The sequence below is a fragment of the Rhinolophus hipposideros genome, assembly GCF_964194185.1.
Source record: "Rhinolophus hipposideros genome assembly, chromosome: 12".
NCBI classification, from domain to species: domain Eukaryota; kingdom Metazoa; phylum Chordata; class Mammalia; order Chiroptera; family Rhinolophidae; genus Rhinolophus; species Rhinolophus hipposideros.
In genome coordinates this window covers 1,429,673-1,455,667 of record NC_138058.1, presented here as the reverse complement: position 1 = coordinate 1,455,667, position 25,995 = coordinate 1,429,673, and the positions used below count along the sequence as shown (strand labels likewise).

Genomic DNA, 25,995 nt, shown 5'->3' with positions numbered 1-25,995 from the left:
CGCTAAGTATCTGTTGATGACTAATACAATGAATAACCATAGGCTTTAATAACCTTCCAGGCTTCGTAAATTTGTCCATCTAAACCTTTTTTTGCTTCACATGTATTTTTTACCACCATCAGCTACAGTAGGTTGGCAGATACATTGCAGGTTCCATTTCAGGTTGTACTGAATTAGTGTTTTCTCACCTCTTTTGAAATATTCTTGCCTGTGGTGGTTTTATGCAGATTCTTCATAAAGTCTAATTCTTCAGTAACTGCAAAGCCTGCTTTGGCTTCTGGAATAAACAGCAACCACTGGGCACTATCAGTAACATCGGTCAAGTCAAGAGCCAAGGAAAACCACTCAAAGTCATTTGCCTTTTAAAAAGTTGATTATTGATGTTTTCCCAGCTGTTCTCTCCAAAAGACGAATAGTCTCAAGCAAATTTTAGGTTTTGCGGGCCAAGAGGCAGAATCCAGCAAATCATTTAGGTAGTCACTTTCTGTGTCCTTTGTAACATACTTTCTAATGATAAAAATAAATTTTGGGAAAAAACTACCATGTTTCCTAACTTGACAAGGGTAGGTCCCACCACAGTGGAGTCCAGTTGTTAAAACAAGTGACACTGCTACAGTTTATTCATGTCATTTGTGTACTGTCATCAATTAATGTGAGTGACAAGATGTTCTAATGACTTGATTTCTTATTAATCTCATTGACTAAGCCAACAATCACTTCACATCATACTGAAAAAGAAGAACCACTAAAAAACAGGCTAACAAATGTCCACTGTGAGGGCTTTTTGTCATTGAGATGTGATCTTTAAATGGATTAATAGTTCTGTAGCTTGGGTCTCTAATTCTGTGTAATAACTCACTTCATTTCGGTGCAGACCATGAATTAATAAATGTCTTCTAACATGACAATCGCTATTAAAACAAACCCTTACTTGACTATGAATACACATCTTTAAACACATGGCTTTACACACCACTGATTCACACACTCTGAAATGTGTTCTTTTCATCCTGACATTGTCATGTTGTAAATTGAAAAATAATAATGTCATCATCATTGTTTGAATGCACTGGTGCTTGGTAGCCGCCTGTGGTCTAGTCTTTGTCATGCAAAGTTATAAAGGGGAGCTGTGGAACTTCAGTCACTGTCCACAACACAGTGGACAGAACAGTCTTTCTCACTCCATGATTAAGGCAATATTTTTGGAAGTAAGGTCCAAGTTGTTTGGGGCCCCCTCAGCATTGCCACCTGATAAGGAGGCCCAAAACGTCTTTCAGCAGAAGGACTTTAGTAAGCATCAGTCCAGAGATCAACACTTCCTTTACTCCTTGGCTGGCGGACACAGGACAGAAGGCTGGGCATTCTTCCTGATACTCCAAAGATCCTTTCCAGGAATCCCACTCCGTTGGTGTTTCTTAATGTATTTTAAGGCTTGTCCCGCCTCCACACTTTATAAAGTTCTCTCTTATAGACCTCCCCTCTTCAGCAGAGCTCCCTACATTTAGGATTCTTATTTCCACATGGCTAGTGAGTGGTGAACAGGCCTCAAGCCAGGTCTTTGGGTGATGTGTGATACTTTCCTGAGAGCCACTTTGATAGGAGCAGGGGTTGGGGAGAACCGCATGAGTCTGGGGGTGGGCTGGGATTGACTCGCATCAAGGATGCTGACAAAACATCCCATCTCCTGTATGATGTTGCTCTGGGCCAATCCGAAATGGGGATGACGTTTCCCCAGTCAATTCCTAGTAGTTATGCCACCATCACCCTCACACCTAAACGCCCAGTGGGTATATTCTCTATGGAACGGAGCTCAGTGATACTGACCAGGGCACCGTAGTGGCCCCTGGCGCCACCCCACGGAGGTCCGAGGAGCTGCGGCGTGAGAGCACCTCAGCCGCGAGTCGGGCCGCAGACCCTGCGCCCTGCACACACTCGCCTGGGAGCGGGGGCCGGGACTGAGCGCGCGTGTGCGCCCCGAGGGTCACAGCAGCCCCGGGGCGGGCTCAGCTCCGCGCCCCGGGTGCGGCTGGGCGGGGCTGGGCGGGGCCTGGACGGCGCTGGGCGGGGCCTGGACGGCGCTGGGCGGGGCTTAGACGGCGGGAGTCGCTGTTCTCCGCTGGCGCCCTCGGAACCGCGCGCGGCACGGTGCGGTCTCAGCCGCAGGCCGCGCACAGACGACCGGACCCTCGGACAGACATGGTGTGCTCCCCGGGAGAGGGGACCGGGGCCACTCCCGCGTGCGGACCCGGCGAGGAACCCGGAGCCCCCACGCCGCCGGGAAGCAGGCGGGGGCGGTCAGGCCGCGCTGTCTCTTTAAGACCGTGTTCCTGCTGACACAGACGGTGAGGAACCCCGTCCCAGGTACAGGGAAAACCCCGGGGAGGATGCACGGATGAGAGTTCAGGTCTCTGGGCGTGGAATTTGGGGAAGTTATGAGTGGGGGGGCACCCTGCTTTGAGCCAAAGCCCCCAGCAACTTACACATTTTAACAGGGCTCCAGTGAGCCTGAGCAAGGCCAAGTTCCAAAGCGAGGAGAGGCCCCCGCCTGGCGTCAGCGCCCACACGACTTGGTCCTTCATGATCTCGGTAAGCCCAGCAGCTTGGGAACGAGTGGGGTGAATGCAGGAAGCTTCAGGGCCCCGTGGTGGGTGGGGAGGCAGAGGAACGGACTACTGCCGGCTATCAGGTGGCCTTGGGCTTCACAAGTTTCCTGGGTAAGAGAGGCAGCTGTGCCTGCCCAGGGACCCCGCCCACGGATGGGGCATCTGGCAGCCCCCTTAAGACCTCAGAGAGCACAGCAGCAAGCGGTGGAAAGGTGGCTGGGGCACTGCGCCTCCTTGGCGTTTGCTGGGGGTTGGCCCACTCGGCAAGAGGGAGGAGGAAGCTGAGTAATGTAATGCGCAGTAATCTAATTCTGAGACACTAGGTGCGCAGAATGAGAATTGTGAAGTCACAGAGTGAGTGGGATGCCAGAGGTGGGGCCTGGGGCTGACTACCTGGCAAGAAGGAAGGTGTTGCCCAGGCAGACCAGTGCTTCCGGCCCCTGGAACAGAGCCTCTGGGATCAGCTGGGCACGCCTCTTGCCTAACGTGGACTAATGAGTTGGGTGAGGCCACCCTACCACAAAGGTCCCCCTCCCCATTCTACGTAGGAATCAAAACAGTCCCATGGCCATCCAGCCATGTGGAAGGAAAGCAGTGGAAAGACTGAGTGGCATATCCTGCTGTCCCCTTTTCTCCCAGACCTCCTCCCGGGCAGGCCACCCTGGCCCTGTCCAACCCCAGCTCTGTAAGCTTTTGTTCGTCCTGAGTAGTTGACTTTCAGGATTTGGGCTTCCAGGGCTCTGGGGAATATGCAGTGGAGAGCACAGGAGTCCCGAAGATCACCACTGACTCCCACCCCGTGCTTCTCCAGATGCAGAGGCCTCCATGGCTGTGATAAGCCTTCTGTTCTTGGCAGTGATGTATGTTGTTCACCACCCCTTGCTGGTCAGTGACCGGATGGATCTGGACACGCTAGCCAGAAGTCGGCAGCTGGAGAAGCGGATGAGCGAGGAGATGCGCCAGTTAGAGATGGAGTTTGAAGAGCGAAAGCGAGCATCTGAGCAGAAGCAGAAGGCAGAGAGCCTCTGGAGAGGAGACACGTCTAGCGAGCAGTTAGTGCTGGGGAAGAAGGACATGGGGTGGCCGTTCCAGGTGGAGGGCCAGGAGGGACCGCTGAGCTGGCTGCTGGGAAACCTGTGGAACGCCGGCCTCTTTTGCCTTTTTCTCATCTTCGAGCTCCTGCGACAGAACATGCAGCACGAGCCCGCCTTTGATTCCAGCAGCGAGGAGGAGGAGGAGGAAGTCAGGGTGGTGCCTGTGACCTCCTACAACTGGCTTACCGACTTCCCTTCGCAGGAGGCCCTGGACTCCTTCTACAAACGCCACATCCAGAATGCCATCCGTGACCTGCCCTGCACCTGTGAGTTCGTGGAGAGCTTTGTGGATGACCTCCTTGAGGCCTGTCGGGTGCTCAGCCGCCGGGAGGCTCACCCACAGCTGGAGGACTGCCTGGGCATCGGCGCCGCCTTTGAGAAATGGGGAACCCTCCATGAGACCCAGAAATTTGATATCCTGGTGCCCATTGTCCCGCCCCGGGGTGTGATGTTTGTGCTGGAGATGAGAAACCCGGTCCTAGGCCGCCGCTGTGGCAGTGTGCTGGTGGAGTCGGAATGCGTGTGCAAGCGCGAGAAGCTTCTCGGGGACGTGCTGTGTCTGGTGCACCACCACAGGGACCACTCGTCCCTCTTGGGCAAGTGCAACAGCTCCATCAAGGCAGCCCTCTGCACCGGCTCGCACCTGGACGTGTGCAAGACCGTACAGTGGTTCCGGAAGCTGGTGGGCAATGCCTGGGCCCTCGTGGCCCACAAGTATGACTTTCAGCTCAGTCTCCCACCGTCTACCACCTCCTGTGAGCTCCGGCTGGACTACCGTTCAGGCCGCTTCCTCTCAATCCATTTGGTCCTGGGGGTGCAACGGGAAGACACCTTGGTTTACCTGGTGAGTCAGGCCCCTGACCAGGGGCAGCTCACTAGTGTGGACTGGCCCGAGTCTTTTGCAGCCTGTGAGCACTTGTTTCTGAAGCTGGTAGGGCGTTTTGCTCCAGAGAACAGCTGTCACCTCAAGTGCCTCCAGATCATTTTAACTGTCTGGGACCTCCGGAGCTTACCCCAGGGAGCATCCCATCCCATTCTCACCTCTTACCACTTCAAAACAGCCCTCATGCACCTGCTACTGCGGACGCCCCTCACCGACTGGCAGCATGACATGCTCTCCCAGCGGCTCCAGGACATCTTCTGCTTCTTGGGCCGTGGCCTCCAGCAAAGGTCCCTCCATCATTTCCTCATTGGTAACAGCTTCCTGCCCTCGACCATCCCGATCCCTAAGATGTTTCGGAATGCTGAGCCTATCAATCTTTTCCAACACCTGGTGCTGAACCCCATGGCACATTCACAGGCTGTGGGAGAGTTCCACAACCTTCTGACCCAGGTGAAAGCTCTGCCCTGTGGCCCTGTGGCCGGGGCATATTAATGTGAAGGCCATTAAAAAGGGGGAATAGTATTTCTGTTACCTCGGGCTGCAAAGGAGTTTATTTTTCAGACACATGGGTGGTGTGTGTGACCTTCACCTTGTGAGTCGGGGCTGTGATAGATTATGACACTTTAAGGCATGTGTGAAGTGGTCACAAAGATGAGGCCCAGCCTGTGGGGCCTGGTTTAGGGTGGGTTTCCTCCTGACTTACCTTTCATCATGACCCACAGAGAGCCCAGGGAAACAGATGTGATGGGAGGATCTTGCTGCTAAACAGTTGAGAACCTGAGGGGCTTGTGAAGTTGTTTTGTGTGTGTCAACACTGGAAGTAAAAGAGAACCAGACGATACCTCCATCCTCGCTCATTCCTTCTCATGTTTTAGGATCTAATTTTTTAGACCTTCACTATTTGAAGATAGAACCAAGATGTTTATTTTCCATTTTCTTAGTTCAATCCAATGTTCATGTTTTTATGCATCTGAAAGACATTCCAATAACACCCAAATAATTTATTAGCATTGCTTTACAAACAAATTTTAAGTCAATAGTGACCCGTTCCACAATCGAGATAATGTGTTTGCTAAAATCAACTAGCCAACATCTGATGCCGTTCTCTGAGCCTGGAAGCAACATTATAAAACCCTTAGCAAGGATGATTTGCTGGGGGGGGCTCGGAGATGGACAATTATGTTTCTGGGGGAAGCCACTTGTTTGTTACATGGAAAGGTTTAGCTACCACAGGCAGCGGAGCTTTTTCTCAATCTGGGAATGCCTTTGTGTTCTTTTCAAAGATGACAGAGGGATTTTTTGAACTATGTTTGCAGTTTTGCAAGGCGAGGTGGTCACAATCGAGGACCACTGGCAGGGCCGGAAAGGAAGGGACTGCGAAGCAGTCCAGCGCGAGCAGTCATGCTTCTGGAGGCGCGGCTCGTGAGGTTTTCCATTGTTTAAAACCCTGGGCATCCTGAGGAGTGTTAAGAAATGTGACTACAGTTGTGGGTGTGGTTGTTTGGGAAATCCAGTGCTGTTCCTACCTCGCATGCCAGGAAGATCTGGCCCTACATTTAACTTGACCTCAGGGAGGGTTAGATGCTGGCCTTATGGGCTTTGGTTGTAGAATCCACCCCCGCCCCCCAGCAAAAATAAATTACAAGTGTCCGAGAAGCTGATGCCAGTCATATTTGGGGCTCCCACTGCACAGTAGTCCCGTGTTGTCTGCTGGTTTCTGCTGATGCTGCTTTCAAGTTCAGATGCAATGATGGTTGTTTCTATGCTGGTAGGATTTCGGTGTTTTATAAACATTCATATGCTTTTTGTTTAGAAAATAATTTGCTGGTGTTTTCATTCTAAATCAATAAAGGAGGTTCATTTCTGTATCAGTTGGAATCTGTGCATGAACACCCGGAAGATTAGTATTCTCACATGCCTGTTCCCCAGAAGTTCACATCACCCTGAGTGGCTCCATCCAGTACAGTCTGCTGTTTCTTAGTGTACCTTGAACCAGTTTGCCCTGTGGTTTCCCAGTGGCCTGGCTAGTAGCCAGGAAAGACTAATTCAGAATGTTGAGGAACGTCTAAGTTATTCATTTTCATGGTGCCCAAGCCAAAAAGTCAGCCAGATTAAAAGATCTTATTGGCTGTATACAACATGCATAAGTTCTAGAGGCATAAGTCTGTCGGTAGAGAGAAGGTGATATGTTCTAGGGCTGTGGGGTTTCTAGTCTAGTAAGGGGCAAGAAAGAAAACAAGGTGACAAGAGGGCAGAAGACTATAAAGGAAACAGCACAGCTTGGGTGGGGCAGTGGGTGTAAGAAAGAGTATAGAAAAAACAAGTAGTAATGTGAAGAACAGAGCTGTAGTGCTCTGGGAATACTCTTACAATGAAAGGGGAAACCTGCAGGTATTAGGACACTGAGCTTTATTCTAAGACAATACCTGGCTGGCACCCAGGACAGAACAGTAGTTACGGGAATGGAAATAATAGTGTTCATTGACCATTGCCAAGGGTCCTGATTGGCACTGATCTAAATGCTTCACATTTGGTAACTCATTTAATCCTCACACTCGAACCCCATGAAGTGGGTGCTCTATCTTATCCATTTTACCTAAGAGGAATTAGGCACAGAAAGGGTACACAACTTCCCCAAGGTCACACAGTAAACAGCAGATGAAAGCACCTGGCCAGCACCGTCTTGGAAATCAAACAAGATGTAGAGCTTAAAGTGCTTTGAAAAGCAAAGGCACTGTATTAATTTTAACATAAAAGGTGGTATGTTATTTGGAAATTCCAGAAGATAGAAATTGTTGGTTCTTAGCTCAGTGTAGGAGGTCATGAATTTCGTATCACATACAAAATTAAAGGCATTTGCTCAGAGGCCAAAATGAATGTAAAGCCATTCCAACTATGTGCACCTTGAGCCCCAGTGACTAAATGGTTTATATCACGAACTACATTATGACATAAGCCAGCTGTAGGCTGGAAGTTCAGGGCAAATTTGAAGCCAAAAATTGCTTGTTGGGGTAGCCAACTTAAAATACCATTGTCCCTCACCTAAGCTAAGGCTGATTGCCTTCATTTGGGGAAGTAGAATCTTAGTGAGGAGTGAAATGAGGAAGGGGATAGCCCCAGCACCGCTGTTCTGCAGACTGGTGGGGGAGGGACCCCACTACTTTATTTTTGTACAGAGGAATTGAGTTCTGCACACCACTGACAAATCAGTTTCTTTGGTACCTTCCTAGTCCTAACCTCCCAACACAAAAGAGGGCATTCAGAGCAGGAGGTGAATGACCTGGTGGACCTGGCCCCTGGAAATGGAGATGAGACTCGGTGGAGCTGGCCCTTCCTGCACGCAGAGCCCCAAGCAGTCAGCTCAGGAGGCTCCATCACAACCACATGCCTCACCGAGGCATAGCCTCATGCCTCACTGAGTGGTCACCTAGTAGCCTTCCTTTGCCAGGAGTTCCAAGCCAGTTCTTCAGAGGCTCCTGATTCTATGCTACCTAATGTCCTCCCAACCCCCACCGCTCTGGGTTGGTGCAGACATGGAATCCAGAAGCTAGCCCTCCTCTCTCAAATGCATGAAGCACAGAGGGCACAAGTAAGTGAGATGACAGTGACCCTAGCATACTCTGAGCCCATGTGCTCATGGGAGTTTACTACCTAAATCCTCATAAAGCCCAGCAAAAGGGGGTATTCTCATCACTGTTTTATAAATGGGGGAGAAAACGAGGCCCAGGAAAGTTAAGCTTCTGTCATGCAGGGAGTCAGGCAGGGTCTCTGGTCCTGCTCCCCACATAAGAACGCAGGATGTGGCTAGGCCAAAAAGGAACACCCACGGAGCCATACGTAGGGGAGTCACACCACTATACTCTCACTGGTGGCTGGGTTGGAGACACAGGAAGCAGGAGCCACACTGTTCACAACCCTCACTTCTCCGCTTGCAGGCTCAGCCACCATCTTCTTGCTAGCCCCCATTTTCTGCTAGTGTAGCCACAGCAGTTATATTAGTGGCCAATGGCTCACTGATTACAGCTGACGGCCAACTAGCCACAGCTGATGGCCAGCCAATCACAGTTGATGGCCATCTACTACCTGAGCCAGCACCTTTCCATGTGAGGCCGAGAGCCTGGAAACTGTTCTTTGGGGCTCTGTCCCCACACTCCACCCCTACAGGGTCTCGCCTCACAATCTACGCAACTAGCGTCTTCTGTGAGGGGCCTGTGCGAGGAGCCTGGAGGTGAATGCATGCAATATCCTAGACACAGCCAGGCTCTCTAGACATAGCCAGGATTTCTCAGAGCACCACCAGTACTTCTGGGCATAGCCAGACTTTCGGGGCTTCTTAGGGTACCACCAGTCTTCCCAGACACAGCCAGGGTTTCGCAGGGCACTGCCATTCTCTCTGGGTACAGCCAGACTTCCTGGGCTCAGCCAGGGCTTTCAGGGCACTGTGCTGGAACAACAGCGGCTCACTGTCAAGGTGCTCACATATTCTCGATGGCGGCTGGTCAAGACACAAAAGCAAACATCCGCCATTTCCACTACATGGTGGTATGTTCCCAGTCAAGTGGTCCATTAAATTAAGGATGGAAGGCAATTCCCCACAGTCCATAGTCATTCGCCAGGACTCTCCTGGGGGTGAGGGACGACCTTGACCTCACCCTCATCTCTCACGGAGGATTCAGCAACTGTTTCCTCCTGGGACTACAAGTCCTGCATCCGGGCTGCCTCAGCAAGCACTTCCCAGCCCACAGGGCCGCAACGACCTTTGTTTTCTCCGTCCTCTGCTGGTTGGGGAACCATCCACGTCTTCCCACCCCTCCACGGGGGTCCAGCTCTCGGGCAGTTGCTCCTCCTGGTCTTCCTGAGACTGAGTGTTCCTATGCACAAACTGCTCCACCGCCCTTCGGAGAGCTTTGGCTGGCACCGTACCCTGCTCGCTGTGCCATGTGTCATGCAGGGAGTCATGCAGGGTCTCTGGTGCCGCTCCCCACATAAGAACGCAGGACATGGTGAGGCCAAAACGGAACACCCACAGAGCCATAAGTAGGGGAGTCATATCACTATATTCTCGCTGGCGGCATCCGCCTCTCTGCAATCCACTCTTGCTAGCTCAGCCACCATCCTCTTGCTAGCCCCCATTTTCTGTTAGTGTAGCCACAGCAGTTATATTAGTGGCCAATGGCTCACTGGTTACAGCTGACGGCCAACTAGCCACAGCTGATGGCCATCCAATCACAGTTGATGGCCATTTGCTACCTGAGCCAGCACCTTTCCACGTGAGGGCGAGAGCCTGGAAACTGCTCTTTGGGTCTCTGTCCCCACAGCTTCCCAATACAGGACTTAAGTGTGTCTTCCAACGTCACTCATTCAATACACATTTAAGTGCTAGCTGTGTCCAGGGCTAACACCAGGCCCTGGGAAAACAGTGATGAGCTTCATCCTTATGGCGCTGTGGAGGGGATAGACATGAAACAGTCAACCCAGCGGATGTAAAATTACACAGGTGACCAGTTCTAAAGCCTCCAGTACGGACACTTGAGTGTATCAGGGAAGGCTCCCTGAGGAGGTGACGTGAGTCAACTGGGTGAAGAGGGGAGTGAAGAGGATCCTGCTCACATGTTGAGGACACAGGATGTGTACAGGTCCTGTGTGGGATGTGGGCGTGGTGAGGGCCAGTGTCAACGGAGGCCCAAGTGACTGGAGGGCAGAGAGCAAGGGAGAGCAGGGTACAAGACGAGGCTGGAGAGGATGCAGGGATGGGACTCCACAGGGCCTTGTAGACCACCTTGGAAGTTCCCAGAGCAGTGGGACTTTTGAATGTTTCAGACCTTGGGGAGGAAGTGTCAGGTCAGATTGGTACTTAGCAACCATCACCCTGGGCCCAACAGGCATGGGGTCGGAGTGGGTGTGGGACAGCTGCCAACCAGCAAGAAGGTGCTGTGGATGAAAAGGAGAGATGCAAGATTGAAGAGATTTTTAGGAGGTGAAGGGAACCAAAATTTTGCCACCCTGAAGCTGCTCTTTGGGATACTGATTTTAAGCTTTTTATTAAGAAATGACTCCGAAACTTTGCCCCTCCTGCCCCCTTTCCTGCCCAGGAGATTCAGACAGAAACACCTGCTTCAGGAAGGGAGCCTGGGCTCAGTCACGTGGAGAATCTTCACCTTAACATCAGTTAGGAAGCCCCCACGCCTGTGGGCTTGTTGCCCCCTCCCGTGTCTCATTGTTTCTGAGTTGCCCAGCAAGAATTTTCCTGCCGCGTATGTTCCACTCTTTCTCTGCTCCCTGTAAGTTGCACTTTGTCACTTCTGAAATCTAATACCCCTTCCCCTGCCTTCTTCTTCGTCCAAAACGTCTTACATACGCAATGTTGCGTCTTCGGAATTGTCCTGTGTATGTGAATTCCCCGTGTGCGTGTATTAAAGTTTTGATTTTTCTTGTTAATTTTCCTGTTACTTTGATTGTTAGCCCAGCTAGGAGAGCTTAGAAGGTGGCGGAAAGGATTCCTTTTTTTTAGAGGTAAAAAGGCTCACGAGTGGCGTGCGTGTGGAGAGTGAGGCCGACGGAGGCACGCAGGATGGCTGCAGGGTGCTGATGTGGCGTCCTGGGCGGCCGGTGGCCGACGTGACCACTGTACCTGCTTTCTTTCCTCTATCCCACACCGCCTTACACGAAACATTGGACGGCGGTCCCTGGGAGAACCAGTTCGTGCAAACCCAAACAGGCTCACAAGAGGGGTTTTCAGTAAGGGTAGTAACGCTTTTTGGTTGCCCAAATGACAGGGGCAGTGGTGACCTTCAGTGGGCCGGCGGTGCCCTGACGCTGGGGCAGCTCTCCATGGCGGGCAAGAGCCCACCTGTCGGGAGCGCTGCACGCTGAATGCCGAGAGCACCCGTGACAAGAAACGCTGTAAAATGCCCGACGTGTTGTAATAAACTACACACGTAGGCATGTGGTAGGGATACTGGGAGCAATGGCCCTGGCCTTCCCCCTGGAGTACAACTCTTGGGATGAGATGAAGCCGGACGGGGCACAGGCGGCACACTGCGCCGCCTCACGTCCGACCTTAACCGCGGCTTTCTGGAAGGCGGGCGGGTGTCCGTCTAGGTCCAGGACGCTTCACGCAAGAAGCTGCATAAACGATGGACTTCATTTAAAGGAACGTACACGGAACATTTTGCACCTGTCCTCCCCTGCCTGGAGCGCTCACTGCGCGGCGGGCTCCCCGTCTGCTCGTCCCTCACCTCCTCAGCGTCGTGCTGCCGTCACGACACGGGGAAGCTACCCTCGTTTCCCGGTCATGTGCCTCCGCCACAGCACGTACACACGTTCCGTGAAAGCAGAGCCCTCGCCCGCCCGGCTCCACGCTGGGCCCCAGCTCCCAGTTCCACGTTTAACGCTCCAAAGGATGGAGTTTCATACTATCCTCGGGGGTCCACAGACCCCTCAGTGCACCACAGCGCCCGAGCCCCCAGCTCCCATTTCCGGACGTCCCGCTCCGCGGCTTCCCGCAGAGCCACTCTCCGCCCGGAAGGCTGGGCGGTCTGCGCAGGCGCGCCTCCGGCCCCGCCCACGCGTGACGTCACGCGGCCGTTACGGCGCTCCGGCGTCTCGGCGCGCGTTTTAAAAACAGTTTCCGAGAGCCGGCGGGCAAGATGGGGCCTCCCTGCCCAGGTGAGTCGGGGCTGGCCGAGGCGCGGCGGGAAGGGCCGGTGCGGGGCGGGGGCCCACTGGCGGGGCCCGCGGGGGCCTGCGCCGAGTGAGGTGCTCTCGGCCTTGTCGTCGGCCTGGCGCTCCGCGGGCCGAGGGCGGCTGGCGGGGGACGGCGGGGACGGCGTGCTCCGCCAAGCAGGACGCGGCCTCCGCGGGCGCCTCCACTGTTCGCCCGCGTCGGTGGGAAACTGGGTCCCCGGGTTCCTCCACCGTGCCCGGTGTCTTGTGCAGTAAAACGGTGGTTTTCCTGGAAGGCATGTTAGTCCAGGGCCATGGAAGCGTCGTGGTCACCTCTGTATGCTCGAAACGCGTGCGTTTGTGTTTACATTCATACAAGTATTGAGTGTTTCCTTTGGGCCAAAGCCTCTGTCAGATGTAGAGATACACCAGTAAAGAACTAAACAGGCAAGATCCTAGCCTGTTGGAGTTTGTACTCTAGTTGGGGAGACAGGCGATAAATAAACGAATAATTTACAGATGAGTCTGAGTGCTGCGATTTGATTGAGATGTCCTCATGGCCCTCTTCCCAACCATGGCAGAGTGAGGCCCCTTCAGGTTAAGGGGTTCACTTAAGATTTTAGCAGAGACTGGAGAATGTGTTCCAGACAGAGGAGCAGGTGCAAAAAAAGGGCAAGCGGGAAAGAGCCTGGCGCAGGCTAGGACAGAACACTGGGACTAAACAGTGAGCGAGGCCACTGAGGTGGGCAGGGCCTTTGTAGGCCTTCATAAGATGTTTCGGAATGTAGGGTTACATTTTGGACATGGTAAATGGCCTACTAGAGAGACAGTCAGGTGACAGGGTCAAAAATCACTTGGGTAAGACTTTGCCACTCGGGGAGTGGCCCCTGGACTGAGAAATACATTTGGACATCATCATCATAGGGCGTAAAACTATGGCACGGGTGAGAACACTAGGAAAAGCCTGTAGAGAAAGCACTCCGGACCAACGTTTAGAAGCCAGATAGAAGGAGGAGCTGGAGAAGCTCAGAAGAGAGTGGTACAAGGGCCAAGAGAGTTCCAAGAAGCAGGGAGTCGTCAACTGTTCCAGAGGCTGCTGAATCTCGACAGATAAGGCCTGAGAACTGGCCACCGGCTGACGTAACGTGGCACTTGTGGGTGGTCAGACAGTTCTCATGAGGTGGTGGGGACGGGACCAGCCCAGAGGGAGCTGAAAATGAGTAGGACGGGAGGAAGCAGATACAGAAAGTGTTTTTGAGCTCAGTAACCGCCTGTTGAATGAACACATGCGTGATGTCAACAGCAGTGAGAGAAATCCTCCTGCCGCGCTTCCTGTTTCTTCTGCCAAGGTCTCTTCTCCTAAGGTCCAGCCCCCTTCCTTACCTCGCGGCGCCCACATCCACATATATGGTCACAAGTCCCCTTGATTCAGTCTCGAAAAGTGTCTCTTCCTTCCTTTCCATATTTACTTTTTTTCTTTTGCTTGTTTTGACCTCAGCTGAGAGTTATATTAATGATATTCTTCAGCCGGTAGGAAGCTATCAAGGGAACGTGAAGTTCTTGTATTGTTTTCATTCTTTTAGCCCTGTTCACCACTCCTTTTTCCTTCCTGTCACATGGGCAACCACTTAGTGTTACAGTGTATCACTATTTTTAATGTGTTTCTATAAAATATGTTATATTGTGTATATGTATTTTTTTTCATATCTGCCAGTTCTGAACCAGCTGAGATACACATTCTTATTCTCATATGGCGGATGAAGAAGCAAATGTTTAGGCCATGTACTTGCTTAAAATTTCTCCAGTTAATAAGTGATGGATCTGGGGTTTGAAAACAAGCCTTCCAATTATTAAATCTGGAAACGATCCCACAAGATCTTTCAATGTCAAGGTCTTTCTCATCTCTCTCATCCCAGTCATAGTAGGTCACTGCACTCAACTACCATAGTCACACCCAGATCTCGTCATTGTCACTAGCTGCACCACTCTGTCATCTCAGTGTCATCTCTGTTTTATGACCCCACTTCTCAGTACCACTCCTGTCTTTCCAACTCACTCCATCTTGTTCCCCGACTCCAGCAATCTTTGACCTAACAGATCTATACTCTTATTTTCACTGCCCCTGACCCCATGACCTTGTTCCCCTTGTTGCTTAGCTTACATGCCGTGGTCCGTCAGTGTAATCCCTCCCTCTCATACACCCGCACCCCTGTGCCCTCTTCTTGCTCCCTTACACTTGGCAAACTCTCAACCTTGGTTAATTCCAACTCCGTCTACTTTGCCCAGCGCACCCGATGGTGAAGAGGACCCAAAGGCTGCCCAGCAGTCATGCCGTACCCCCTGGTTCACCCACTCTCCCTCTGGGTGACTATTTCATACCCTCCTTTCTCTCCTGAAATCTCCCCAGCCCTCACACTTAAGATGTGGAGTTGGGGGGGGGGGTCGGTTACTTCCTATTTTACTGAGAAAAGAAAAGCAATCAGAAGAACATCCACAATCCACCATTGCGGTTGCTCCCTGCCTGCATCTGGGCCTGTGTTCTCCACCTCCTTTTGCTGTAGATGGGCTCTGCTCTCAGCAAAGAAACCTCTTTACCTGCTTGAGTACATTGTTCAGCAACTTTCACCCTTCTTCAGGATCTCTGTGAGTTATGTGCCCCCCTCCCCCAAAGAACCTGTGAATGTTATCTCACATGGTAATAGGGGCTTTAGAGGTGCCATTAAGGATCTTGAGACGCGAGATTATCCTGGATGGTCTGGACGAGTCCAGTGTCATCACAGTGGTCCTTACCCAAGGAGTCAGGAGGGTCGATCAGAGATGCGGTGACAGAAACAAGGTGGAGAGATGGGAGGGAGGGACCTCAAGCCAAGGAATGTGGGCAACCTCTGGAAGCTGGAAAAGGCAAAGAAACAGATTCTTCCCTAAAGCCTCCAGGTGAATGCAACCCTGCTGCCACCTTGATTTTAGACTTGACTCCAGGACTGCAAGAGAATACACTGGTATCGTTTGAAACCACTAAGTTTGTGGTAATTTGTTATAGCAGCAATTAGAAACTAATAGTCTCTTTGCTTCATTCTTTCCACCAAGCTGGGTTTTTTGTCCATCTTAAAATTACTTTTGACCTCACTTCCCTGTCAACTGCCTCCCTCCAATTCTCTCCTCCCTTTTACAGTGTGAGGACTTTGCCTCTGCTTGCTGTGTCCAATTTCTCTTCTCCTACCTTGTCTGGAATCTGCTCACCTGACTTCTCCTCCTCCCCCTGCTACTCTAGAAAGCTCCCCTTTCGTGGTCACCTGTGGGCTGCTAACCTGGTGATCAGTTCTGAGTCCTCATCGAACTGGACCTATCCGCTGCATTCAACTTGGTGGTCACTCCTTCCTCCCTGCAATGGTTCTCACCTGACCTGTAGAATGCCACGTCCTCCTGCTTTCCTCCCTACCTGCTTGCACATTCCCCATCTCTTGCTGATTGCTCGTTCTGTCCTTCTCTAAACTTCTGAAGTAGCCTAGGACTCCGCCTTCTGCTCTTCTCTATCTGTACTCATTCATTTGTAGTTCTCTTCTAGTCTTACAGCTTTGAATACCCTCTGTGTGCTTGGGACATCCAATTTATCCAGCCCAGGGCTTTCCCCTGAACTCTGGGCTTAAATGGCCGCTGTGTACCCCAGTGGGATGACAGTAAGCAGCCCAAGCCCAGCTTGCGTCCTCTCCCTCAGATGAGCTTCTCCTGCACTGTTCCCCGGGGCATGGCAGCCCCTTTGCGTCACTTGTGTAGGGTAACTCTGGAGTCATTTTGACTCCTGTTTCCTCTCATGCCTCACGTTTAATCCACTGGGAGGTCATGTTGGCTCTGTGTTGAGACTGTCCAGTGTCTGACCACTTCTTACACCCCACTGCCACCTCTTTGGTCTGAGCCACTGTCATCTCTTTCATGTGGAGTAAGCAGGTTGGTGACTGGACGTGGTGAGAAGGGGAATGAAGAGGTGGTTTGAAACGACACTAGTGTATTCTCTTGCAGTCCTGGAGTCAAGTCTAAAATCAAGGTGGCAGCAGGGTTGCATTCACCTGGAGGCTTTAGGGAAGAATCTGTTTCTTTGCCTTTTCCAGCTTCCAGAGGTTGCCCACATTCCTTGGCTTGAGGTCCCTCCCTCCCATCTCTCCACCTTGTTTCTGTCACCGCATCTCTGATCGACCCTCCTGCCTCCTTGGGTAAGGACCACTGTGATGAGACTGGGAGAGGAGAATTACATCATTTCCCATAATTGGTAGTTACCCCTTAATCCGTCTTACCGCTTGTCAGTGCTCCCTTCTCAGTCAGTTTTCATTACAATAGCTAGTGGGACCGCGAAGCGTGAGTCAGGTCACTTTATTCCTCTTCTCACCATATCCAGTCACTTCCCGCCTCACTCCACCTGAAAGCCTGTACAGAGGCCTGTAAGTGAGGCTCTGCCCCTGCCAGTTGTCCTTCCCCTGTCCCGACTTGTGGGTATCCCTGCTCTGGAGAGCCTGGCCCTGTCCTCTCCACCTTAGCCACATGACCCCTCAGACGTGCCGGGTGTGTTCTCGCCTTTGCTTTGGAGACACTCCCCAAAAGTCTGTGGTCTTGCTTCCGAGGCTGCCTTCTTGGTGAAGCCCCTCCAGACTGCTGTGTTTATACCGGCCTCCACCTTTATTCCTTCTTCCCCTCCAGGCTTTACTACTCGCCAGCGCCTTTCTCTCCATGTAACGTGCCATCTTGTTTCTGATTTCCTACGAGGCAAATCTTCAAACCCACAGGGACATTGAAAGGCCAAGGCGTTTAATAAACAGCTTATACTCACTACCTAGCTCCAACAGTTGTTAATGTCCGGCCATATTTACTTTCTCTCCCCTCACACAGTCTTGAGTGATTGAGTTGAAAGTTGCACACATCCTGTTGTGTTTCTCATGCATCTCCTAACAGGCTAGTCTACCTACGGCGATGCCATTATCATACCTAGGAAGGTAAAAGCAGTCCCTAATGTCTGAAAGCCAAACTGTATTCCAGATTCCTCCGTTTAGCTTCAAAATATCCACAGCTGATCTTTCTTGCTTGCTTGCTTGCTTGCTTGCTTGCTTGCTTGCTTTCTTGCTTTCTTTCTTTCTTTCTTTCTTTCTTTCTTTCTTTCTTTCTTTCTTTCTTTCTTTCTTTCTTTCTTTCTTTCTTTCTTCCTTTCTTCCTCTCTTTCTCTCTTTCTCTCTTTCTCTCTCTCTCTCTCTCTCTCTCTCTCTCTCTCTCTCTTTCTCTCTCTCTCTCTCTCTCTCTCTCTCTCTCTCTCTCTCTCCTTCCTTCCTTCCTTCCTTCCTTCCTTCCTTTCTTCCAAGGATTGGCTGAAAGTTCAGAGGTTGTTTTTGGCTTGTATGACTTTGGTTTCTTTTAATTATGAAGAAACCCCGTACTTTTCTTTTTTTTAATTGACTTTTTGAAGAGACTAAGCCAGTTGTCACATAAACTGTCCCACATTCTGGATTTGTCTGTTTCCTTCTGGTATCATTTAACTTGTCCCTGTAGCCCCTGTTCTGTTAGTGTGTGAGCTTATCAGAGGCAGCAACTTTGTCTTGCCCACCTTTATATCCCGATAGTGCTTTAGGTTCACAATAGTGGGTACTTGTCCAGATGGACAAGGAAGCAGCAGAAACTCATCACTCCAAGAAACGCAAAATATAGAGGTTCGAGCCATAGTCCATTAGACTTGGAAATGATATTGGTGGGAAATGTGGGGTGGACTTCTGCCCCGAGCCCCCTCTAGATCCAGGAAATGTTCCGTCAAAGGTTCTTGAGGAAATGTTTTGTTGCATCACTGAGCCACAGTGTATGACTCTTCTTCAGAGACCCGTGGACACCCCCACAGTACTTCCTCACCGTCCAAGCGGGTTTTCTCAATGCCCCCGCCCAAGAAGGCCCCTCTCAACACTCCCGGCACCCCGGTTCTTGAGGACTTCCCTCAGAATGATGATGAAAAGGAGCGTCTGCAGCGGAGGCGCTCCCGGGCCTTGGACCTGCAGTTCAGCACCGACTCGCCCCACCTGCTGGCCTCCCCGTCCAGCCGGTGAGTGCCCTGGGCCAGCCCTGTGCCCTGACCTGGGCTACCTGGGTCTGGCACCCCTGCACTACCTCAGGGATTCTGGGTCTTGAATTTGAAGTTACAGTGTCAGGGATCCCTGCCAGAGTGTCTTGTTCTTGTTTTTCATTTAGGAATGTTGATCTTTCAGCTACGATTCCTAAATTTACAAACACACAGATTACAGAGCATTACTCCACCTGTATCAAACTATCCACTGAAAATGTGAGTATCTACTGGCTTATCCGTGAGGGTTCTGCAATTTAAGCACAGGAAAATCGAGCCTTCTTGCTTCTGTAGAGAATGTGTGATTGATGAGAACTGTGTGCTTTTGTTCTCCCCACTCTTCCTAATGTTGGTGTTTTCAGTATGGTTCCACTGTTTCCAATAGACCTTTGGTGCACCTTCTGACAGGTTGCCTGCAAGCGACAGTGTGTCTGCGTGGCATTCATAGAGCAGAGTTCCAGAGCAGGTAGTCGAGAAATAGTAGAGTTGTGCAGTTGAGTGTTTTAGAGGTAGCTTGAGTTAGAATCCCATCTCTGTCACTTACAAGCCGTGTGGCCTTGGCAAGTCACCCAACTCCTCTATGCAGAGTCCTCGGTCAAATGAGAATGAAAATTGTGCCTGCCTAATAGTTATTCTGAGGGTGACGGGGTCCCTCTGTGTGCATTGTTTATGGTGGGTCCTGCACACAGTCAACACGCAGGTATGTGAGCTGCTTGTCACTTTCTAGGCCTTGAGAATGAGGGACACGCATGGATTTAGCTATGTCCCCATGTGTTTGTGGGAATTGTTATCTGTGGTGAGATGTAGGCTATCCTGTTTAAAAACATAGCTTCTTCTATAAGGCTACCATCATTTACATGAGCCTGGGCTATAAATAACCTTTCTGCAATTCTGTTTCCAGAAAATCACCACCAAGAATGCGTTTGGCTTGCACTTGATTGATTTCATGTCAGAGATTCTTAAACAGAAAGACACTGAACTGACCAACTTCAAAGTAAGAAGGATGTCCACGTTCTCCTGCATCTTAATTAATAATATTGTTTCTGATACTTAGCAGACACTGAAATCTATAAGTCTGTGAGCGCCTTCCTTGGTTAGGACATAGTACTAGCTCTTTTACCTTCTTCCCTAAACTGATGAAATGTAGAGAAGCTATCTTTTTGTTATGTTCTGTCTACTCCCTGTCAGTCTTAGGGGATTCTGTCATTTTCTTCTTAAGGGCAGGTAAGTATTTAGGAAGCAGGCTGCGTTTTGCCTGTTGGGCAGTTCCTTTTTGAGCACCGCTGTGCCTGTGTGTCTGACCAGGTAGCCGCGGGTACTCTGGACGCCAGCACCAAGATCTATGCTGTGCGCGTTGATGCCGTCCACGCTGACGTGTACAGAGTCCTTGGGGGGCTGGGCAAGGACGCACCAGCTCCGGAAGTGGAAGAGAGCCATAGTGCAGGTATGTGGGTGGGGGTCTGGACTTAGGTAAAGGCTTTCTAAAGGGTGCAGCAGGTCGTTATTTGAGTAATATACTGGAATGAAATCACAAGAAATAACAACTTCATTCTGGTGAAGACATGGACATTTTCAGATTTGGCTGCGAGAAGATACCATGTTACCCCGAAAATATGATCTAGCCGGACAGTCAGGTCTAATGCGTCTTTTGGAGCAAAAATTAATATAAGACCCGGTCTTATTTTACTATAATAGTAAAATATTATAGTAAAATAAGACCGGGTCTTATAATATAATATAGTATTATATATAAACTATAATATATAATGTAATGTATAATATAATATACATATTATAATACATTATGATATTATAATATAAGACTGGCTCTTATATTAATGTTTGCTCCAAAAGACGCATTAGAGCTGATGGTCCAGCTAGGTCTTATTTTCCGGGAAACATGGTACTCAAACCCTAGGGTTGTTTCTCTCTGAAAAAGAGAAGGGCCTTAGATAAGCCTTTAGATTTTATTTAGGCCAGATTGAGTAAATAACACCACTAGGGAGCTTCTGCCCTGGAGATCTTTGGAGATTGACAGTGTTAGAAGCCAATGCTTAATGGAGTGCTTTGGTTTCTCCAGTAGCTAGGGGGCGGAGGTGCCTGTTGCTGTGAGACTAAGTTAGAGTCACTCTTTAGAGTTCTGAGAAACTTTAATTAGTGAGTTCAGCTGCCTCCAAAGCAATCCTCACTGCACGTGCTCTTACTCCTTTAGACGAAAGTGCAGCTGACCCGGGAACAACCAAAAAGGCTCCAAAGCCGAGGAAGAAGCACTCCCACAGAACCATTGAGCAGAATGTGAGCGCCCTGAACGTCTGCGAGGCCGATCGGAAGTGTGAGGTGAGGAGGGGTGCGCAGTGCACCTCGGACTCGTTGGGACCCGCCTGCCGACCTGCTGCTTCAGCTGCTCGGGTGTCAAGGGAGTCAGATAGAAGGCTGTCTCTACGGTATCATCCTCCAGCCTTCGGTGAGGGCTGCAGGGGCAAGTCCCTGCTTTCCCTCAACGTTCCGGAATGACTGAGTAGAAAGAGGTGGCCCGTTACTGAGAAATCTGGTTGATGACGTTCGTTTTCGTTCCTACATGCAGCACTGGTGGCGATAGCTAACGTTGTGTACTTCCTGGGACGCTGTGCTGCCCTGAGCCCGTGGTCTGCGTTAGCGCGTTTGACCCTCAGCATCCTTGTTACATTTTATGGAGAGGTGATGGAGGTGCAGGGCTGTTAAGTAACGTGCCCAAGGTGACACTTGTCAGTATGCCAGGATGTGACTCACACTGAGTGGTCTGGCTCCAGACTCCTTGCTCCAAGCAGCCGTCCAATCTGGCAAATCCTTAGGACTCTGCTTAAGGGAATGGTGCCAGAGGCCTCGTTTATAACTAGCACAGTTAATTTGAAGTTAACAGGTGTTGCCCCAGATTTTAAAAAAATTCTTGCTGTTAAAAAACAATATCTCTGAACATATTTGTACATATTTTTTTTGTACTCTTCTGGGAGTATATCCATAAGAAAATTCTGAGATGGAATTTCCACTGCCCTCAAAAAGGTACCAATTTACTCTCCCGCAACAGTGGATTAGATTACTTCTTTCTCTCACCTCCACAACATCTGTAAGTGGTAACGACAGTTACGAGAGTGGACTTGAACACCAGGGGAGTATGTGGGGTGCCCCAGTCTTAAGAGTTCAGAAAGCTGAAGAAGAAACATTCAATATGTAAAAGGAAAGCCAGGAGAGAGTAGTGTCCCAGTGAGAGTTTTGGGGAGGAGGACGTGATCAGCCACGTCAAACATGGCAACCTGAGGCCACTGGTGAGCTTGGAGGGGACCCTGTGGAGCAGAAACTCAGACCTCTAAGGAAGGGGTGCCGCTAGGCTGTGCTGGTGTCCCTGAGTTTGGAGGAGGGGCTTGTGGGCCCAGGACCCAGACCTGAGGTGGGCATGCTGGTTCGTGCTGGTGTCTGAGGCACACGGTGAGGCTGCTTCTGTGAGTGTGAGAAAAAGTGCACATTGAGTTCGGCTGCTGCTGTGGGTAGGACCTGTCACATCCCTAGTGAAGAAGCAGTGCTGGGCTTACGCAGCAACAGGAAACCTGCAGAAGCAGGTCCCTTCTCCTCACCCGGCAGTCTCCTCTAGTGGCCCCTATTGGTGGAGCCCGACAGTGAGCTGCTGGCCAAGCTGAAATGTGGCCCTGACCCCGCATTGCAGAGTAGAACGCAGGTTTGGAGCTGAGAGGCAGTAGCTTAATAATGAGCAGAGAGGTGAAGTATCATAGTCTCGACTCTCCAGAAGGTTCTATGGGGGATCAGTGGGGGGGCGGGGATAGAGAAGGCATATATGCAGAATTTACCCTTTGAGGGATCTAGGTAAAAGTTACACGGAGGTTCGTCCTACTAGTTAAACATTCTTGTAGGCTTGAAAATTTTTGTAATTGGGGGGAAATAAAAGGGAAGAGACTGAGTGTAGTCTTGTTTTGAAGAGTCTTGCTATGAATTGGAGCAGTCACGGGATGGCAAATGGAGGGGAAGTAAGGTCTAGAGGTTTTGTTTTGTATTTTTTAAAATGAGAATTAACAGCATGTTTGCTTGTTGAGGGCAACAGCCTAGTGGAGAAGGAGTTATTGATGATGCAGGAAATGGAGAAATGGTCGTGTGGCACATTCGTGAGCATGTGAGGATGGGAGGGAGCGCTGCTCCTAAGCCCGGCTGTCAGGCCATGGTCTGCTCATGGCAAGTGAAATCAGCAGTCTTGAAGAAACACCAAGTAACCCCGTGCTGAGAGCGTAGTGTGCACGGTCACCTGCCGTGAGCTCACAACAGCCAAAGGTACAGATGCTGGGGATTGTCATCTCTGCAGGAGGGATCGTCCCAAACCCAGAATTGGAAGTTGTAGGCATTCTCTGGAGATGGTGTGGAGACTAGAAAGCAGGTGCTCTGTGGGCGTCTGACCGGCAGGAACACTGTGTGTGCTCACCTGTTTGGGACCCCGCTCTCCAGTGTGTGCTAAGTTTATGGAAGGGGTGAAATGTGATCTGGGCCTCAAAGGAAAGGAAGGTAGACAGTGCCAGGCAGGTGTTGTGGCAGGGGCATCAGCACAGCCAAGGAACGTTCCTGTTCTTCCGGGAGCTGGACAGTGTACTGGTTGGGCAGGAGCTGAGGACTTATGAGGCTGAAACGGCCCTGGGCTTCCTGCGGCCTGCCGCCCACCATGGCCTGCCTTTCCTGGTTTTCTCCCTTACTGTGGACCCTTGTTTCAAAAGGTTCATCTACCCAAACTCTACAGCAAGCGTGATTCATTTTCCCATGAAATTACTCAAAGATGTCAATCCAATCTAATTTACCTGAACGGATATAACTTAAACAAAACTGAGGAAAGTTACTTAGTATTTCATTGTACTGCTTCTGTGCTGCCTCTTTGAAATGCTGAGTTGTATCAATTCCCTACCCACACCCTTGGGGCTGAGTGGGGGTGGGTTTGCTGGGACCCATTGCTCTGGTTAGCATCTGAGGAAGCAAATGGAGTAACAGGACTTGGATTTGCAGGATAGGAAATGGGAGAGACCAGAGGCAGGATTAAGTCAGGGTTAAATCAGGCATTGGGGATGGGGAAAAAGGGCAAAACCCAGCAGGCCGGGTGAGGAGGCAGAACATGGAGGGCCATGTGTGCTGCTCTGGGCTGGAGCACGAGATGGGTTGTGGGGGCGAGAAGAGACTGTCGTTCTGGTGAGGTCAGGCCTCACCAGGGTTCGGGGAGCCAGGGACGAGCCAGAGAGCCACGTCTGTCATCATGTCCAAGACCCCTCTCCATAGTAGCCATGTCCTGAGCCATCAGGAAGACCTGTGAACCCAGTACCCCACCTATTCCTGTCCCGGAGCCACCTGTAGAGTCCCAGGTGGCTTCCACCCACTTGCCACACATGCCTGTGCTTTGCCCTGTCCCCATTCTGATGCCCTGTGCCATGTTCTGCCTTTGGGCTGGTGTTACGTGGCTGTGCCACTCCTGCTTCTTGACCAGCCAGCCAGGCCGATTGACTCTTCCTGTCCTTTGCCTGGATCTCTTGGTTGTATTCTTCCAAATCTTTGACAATATTTCTGGTCCGAAGAATAATGGGATCTTGTGGACAGACATTTCACAGGCTTTTTAAGTCAGAAGGATTTGCTGTGATAGCGTTCCACTAGAGATAGCCATTTAAAATGGTGAGCTATGGAAAGAGGCCAGCAGAAGGTTACCGCCCAGTTTCAACAGATGGACGCGTTGTAAGCTGGTTGACCACTGTGTACGTAAACGGTATACGTTTATCCATCTGATCACATGGAGCCTTTCTTTTGAACTGGCACCTGCTGGGCTGGGCTTTTATCTGATCAGTTAGCAAGAGCCCGTTTTGATCATGTGCGGCCATGATGAGCGGGCCCAGTGAGATTCCACGTTTCCTTTGGCTCCAGCCCATAACTCTGGGTCCCTGTGTTTGTGTTCAGATTGACCCCATGTTTCAGAAGACAGCAGCCTCATTTGATGAGTGCAGCACAGCCGGTGTGTTCCTCTCCACCCTCCACTGCCAAGACTACAGAAGCGAGCTGGTTTTCCCTTCTGATGCCCAGGCGCTCCCCACTGCATGGCCTCCTGAGATGCAGGACCTGGGGCAGGTTGAAATGACAGATTTGAAAGGTAGGTCCACACAGTGCCTTTCACCAGAGCGTGTGAGCCATCGGAGACGTTTCTTGTCGCCGTGGGCTTCACAAAGCCCATCGTGCTCTTGTGTTGCTTACGTAAATTACCCAGAAGGTTCCTCTGAAGTCACAGTGGACACCCTTTCTGGAGAAGCTGACATCCCCACTTTGTGCAGCATAAGGCCTGACACATGGTCTCTAGTGCCACCTGCTCCTGGTCTGAATATGCCTGTCCCTCAGGTGTCCCGTTAGCAGCCAGTTCTCACATTCACACATTGGAGCCATCAGCTAACCCTGGAGTGTCAGAGTTTGGACTTGGGAACGGGGCTTTGAGAGGATTGTTGAGCCAGACATTCCTCATATTTGTCACCAATCCGGGGGTCCTGGGAGGAAGCGGGCATTAGGACTGCTCAGACCCTGGGTAAGTATTTAACCACTCCCATCTCCCCCTCCCTGCCCCCAGTTGTGATGGGCACAGATGGGAGAGGCCAGGCTCTGTGATACAAGAGCCATACCTGTGTAACCACTTCTGTGTGTGGCATGAAATCAATCCTCCCACTTCAGGGCTGCAGACGTCACAGTGCTTCGTCCTCTTAGTCTCCTCTCATATTTGCTAAGTAAGACAATTTGGTACTAACAACCTGTTTTCCAAGTGTATGTGCTCAGCTGGGGCTAATCCTGTGAGGCAGGTCATCTGTAGCTCTCATGTTTCTCTGAAAATAAGACCGGGTCTTCTATTAAGTTTTGCTCCAGAAGACTCATTAGGGCTTATATTCAGGGGCTGTCCTCCTGAAAAATCATGCTGGGGCTTATTTTCTAGGTAGGTCTTATTTTTGGGAAAACACGGTACTTTAGGACTGAAGTCACGTTGCATGATGGGCTGTGCACTCAGCTCCCTTTAAGGAAGGAGTTTGATCTCTTGACTATGGCACAGGCCCAAAGAGCCTCTCAGTCACATGTTGTGCTGCAGGTTCCTTCCCTAGTGTTGTACTGGCTGCTGGAAGCACATCTGCCCCTGGAGGACCAGGGGTACAGGGCCTCCCGCGCCGACTTCCGCTCTAACCCTCCGCTCTCCGTCCTCCAGCGCTCCTGCAGCACTGTACGGAAGACCGTCAGATCTGCCCTTCCCTAGCCGGCTTCCAGTTCACTAAATGGGACAGCGAGACCCATAACGAGGTGCGGTCGATGTGTGAACATCTGAGGGCTCTGGGCATTTCTCCAGCACCTCGTGGTTTCACTGAGCCTGTTAGATTAGTTCTGCCCAGTGGGAACCAAAACTGTGGCATCATTTTTATTCAGCCACAAGTACAGAAAATATTTCCTTTGGCACTTCTGTGGGGACCAAATCTGGGGGTGGCGGGTAGGAGTGGGGACCAGTGGACAGCTCAGGGCCTCCCTCGTTGAGAGGCCGTGCTATTCCTGAGGCACACTCTTTACCACATTTACTCAAACGTGGCTATCCCAGTGGCCGCTGGTCCCTTGGGTGCTGTCAAGCTCAAGGAATTTCCT

General features: G+C 50.9%; 2 protein-coding genes across 7 annotated transcripts in view; both read left to right on the top strand.

Annotated features, from left to right (window-relative positions):
• The first annotated feature begins 2,071 nt into the window (after positions 1–2,071).
• Positions 2,072–6,450, top strand: ITPRIPL1 (ITPRIP like 1). 4 transcript variants are annotated; one of them, XM_081069707.1, is made up of 3 exons: positions 2,072–2,342; positions 2,493–2,586; positions 3,340–6,450. In XM_081069707.1, exon 3 carries the CDS (start codon positions 3,429–3,431, stop codon positions 5,070–5,072), a length of 1,644 nt encoding a protein of 547 aa, XP_080925833.1. In that variant the 5' UTR covers positions 2,072–2,342; positions 2,493–2,586; positions 3,340–3,428; the 3' UTR covers positions 5,073–6,450. The 4 variants fall into 4 exon arrangements, with proteins under 4 accessions (XP_080925833.1, XP_080925831.1, XP_080925832.1 ...); XM_081069705.1 differs by having other exon boundaries at positions 2,075–2,342; positions 3,415–6,450; XM_081069706.1 differs by having other exon boundaries at positions 2,075–2,361; positions 3,415–6,450.
• NCAPH (non-SMC condensin I complex subunit H) overlaps positions 2,075–25,995 on the top strand; it is a 38,778-nt gene continuing 14,857 nt past the window's right edge. Inside the window, exons 1-9 of one of the 3 annotated variants that reach the window (XM_081069703.1) lie at positions 2,075–2,342; positions 2,493–2,586; positions 18,093–18,312; positions 18,459–18,549; positions 19,232–19,324; positions 19,636–19,774; positions 20,543–20,667; positions 24,295–24,484; positions 25,571–25,662. In XM_081069703.1, the coding sequence (XP_080925829.1) occupies positions 18,146–18,312; positions 18,459–18,549; positions 19,232–19,324; positions 19,636–19,774; positions 20,543–20,667; positions 24,295–24,484; positions 25,571–25,662 (897 nt within the window). In that variant the 5' untranslated portion in view covers positions 2,075–2,342; positions 2,493–2,586; positions 18,093–18,145. Of the gene's footprint in view, positions 2,362–2,492; positions 2,587–12,218; positions 12,249–18,092; positions 18,313–18,458; positions 18,550–19,231; positions 19,325–19,635; positions 19,775–20,542; positions 20,668–24,294; positions 24,485–25,570; positions 25,663–25,995 lie in introns of those variants that run through there. The other 2 variants (XM_081069704.1, XM_081069702.1) reach the window with 2 other exon arrangements.

Bases quoted from the DNA above. Each gene is read 5' to 3' on its own strand.
- ITPRIPL1 (XM_081069707.1), top strand. From the start codon at position 3,429: ATGGCTGTGATAAGCCTTCTGTTCTTGGCAGTGATGTATGTTGTTCAC.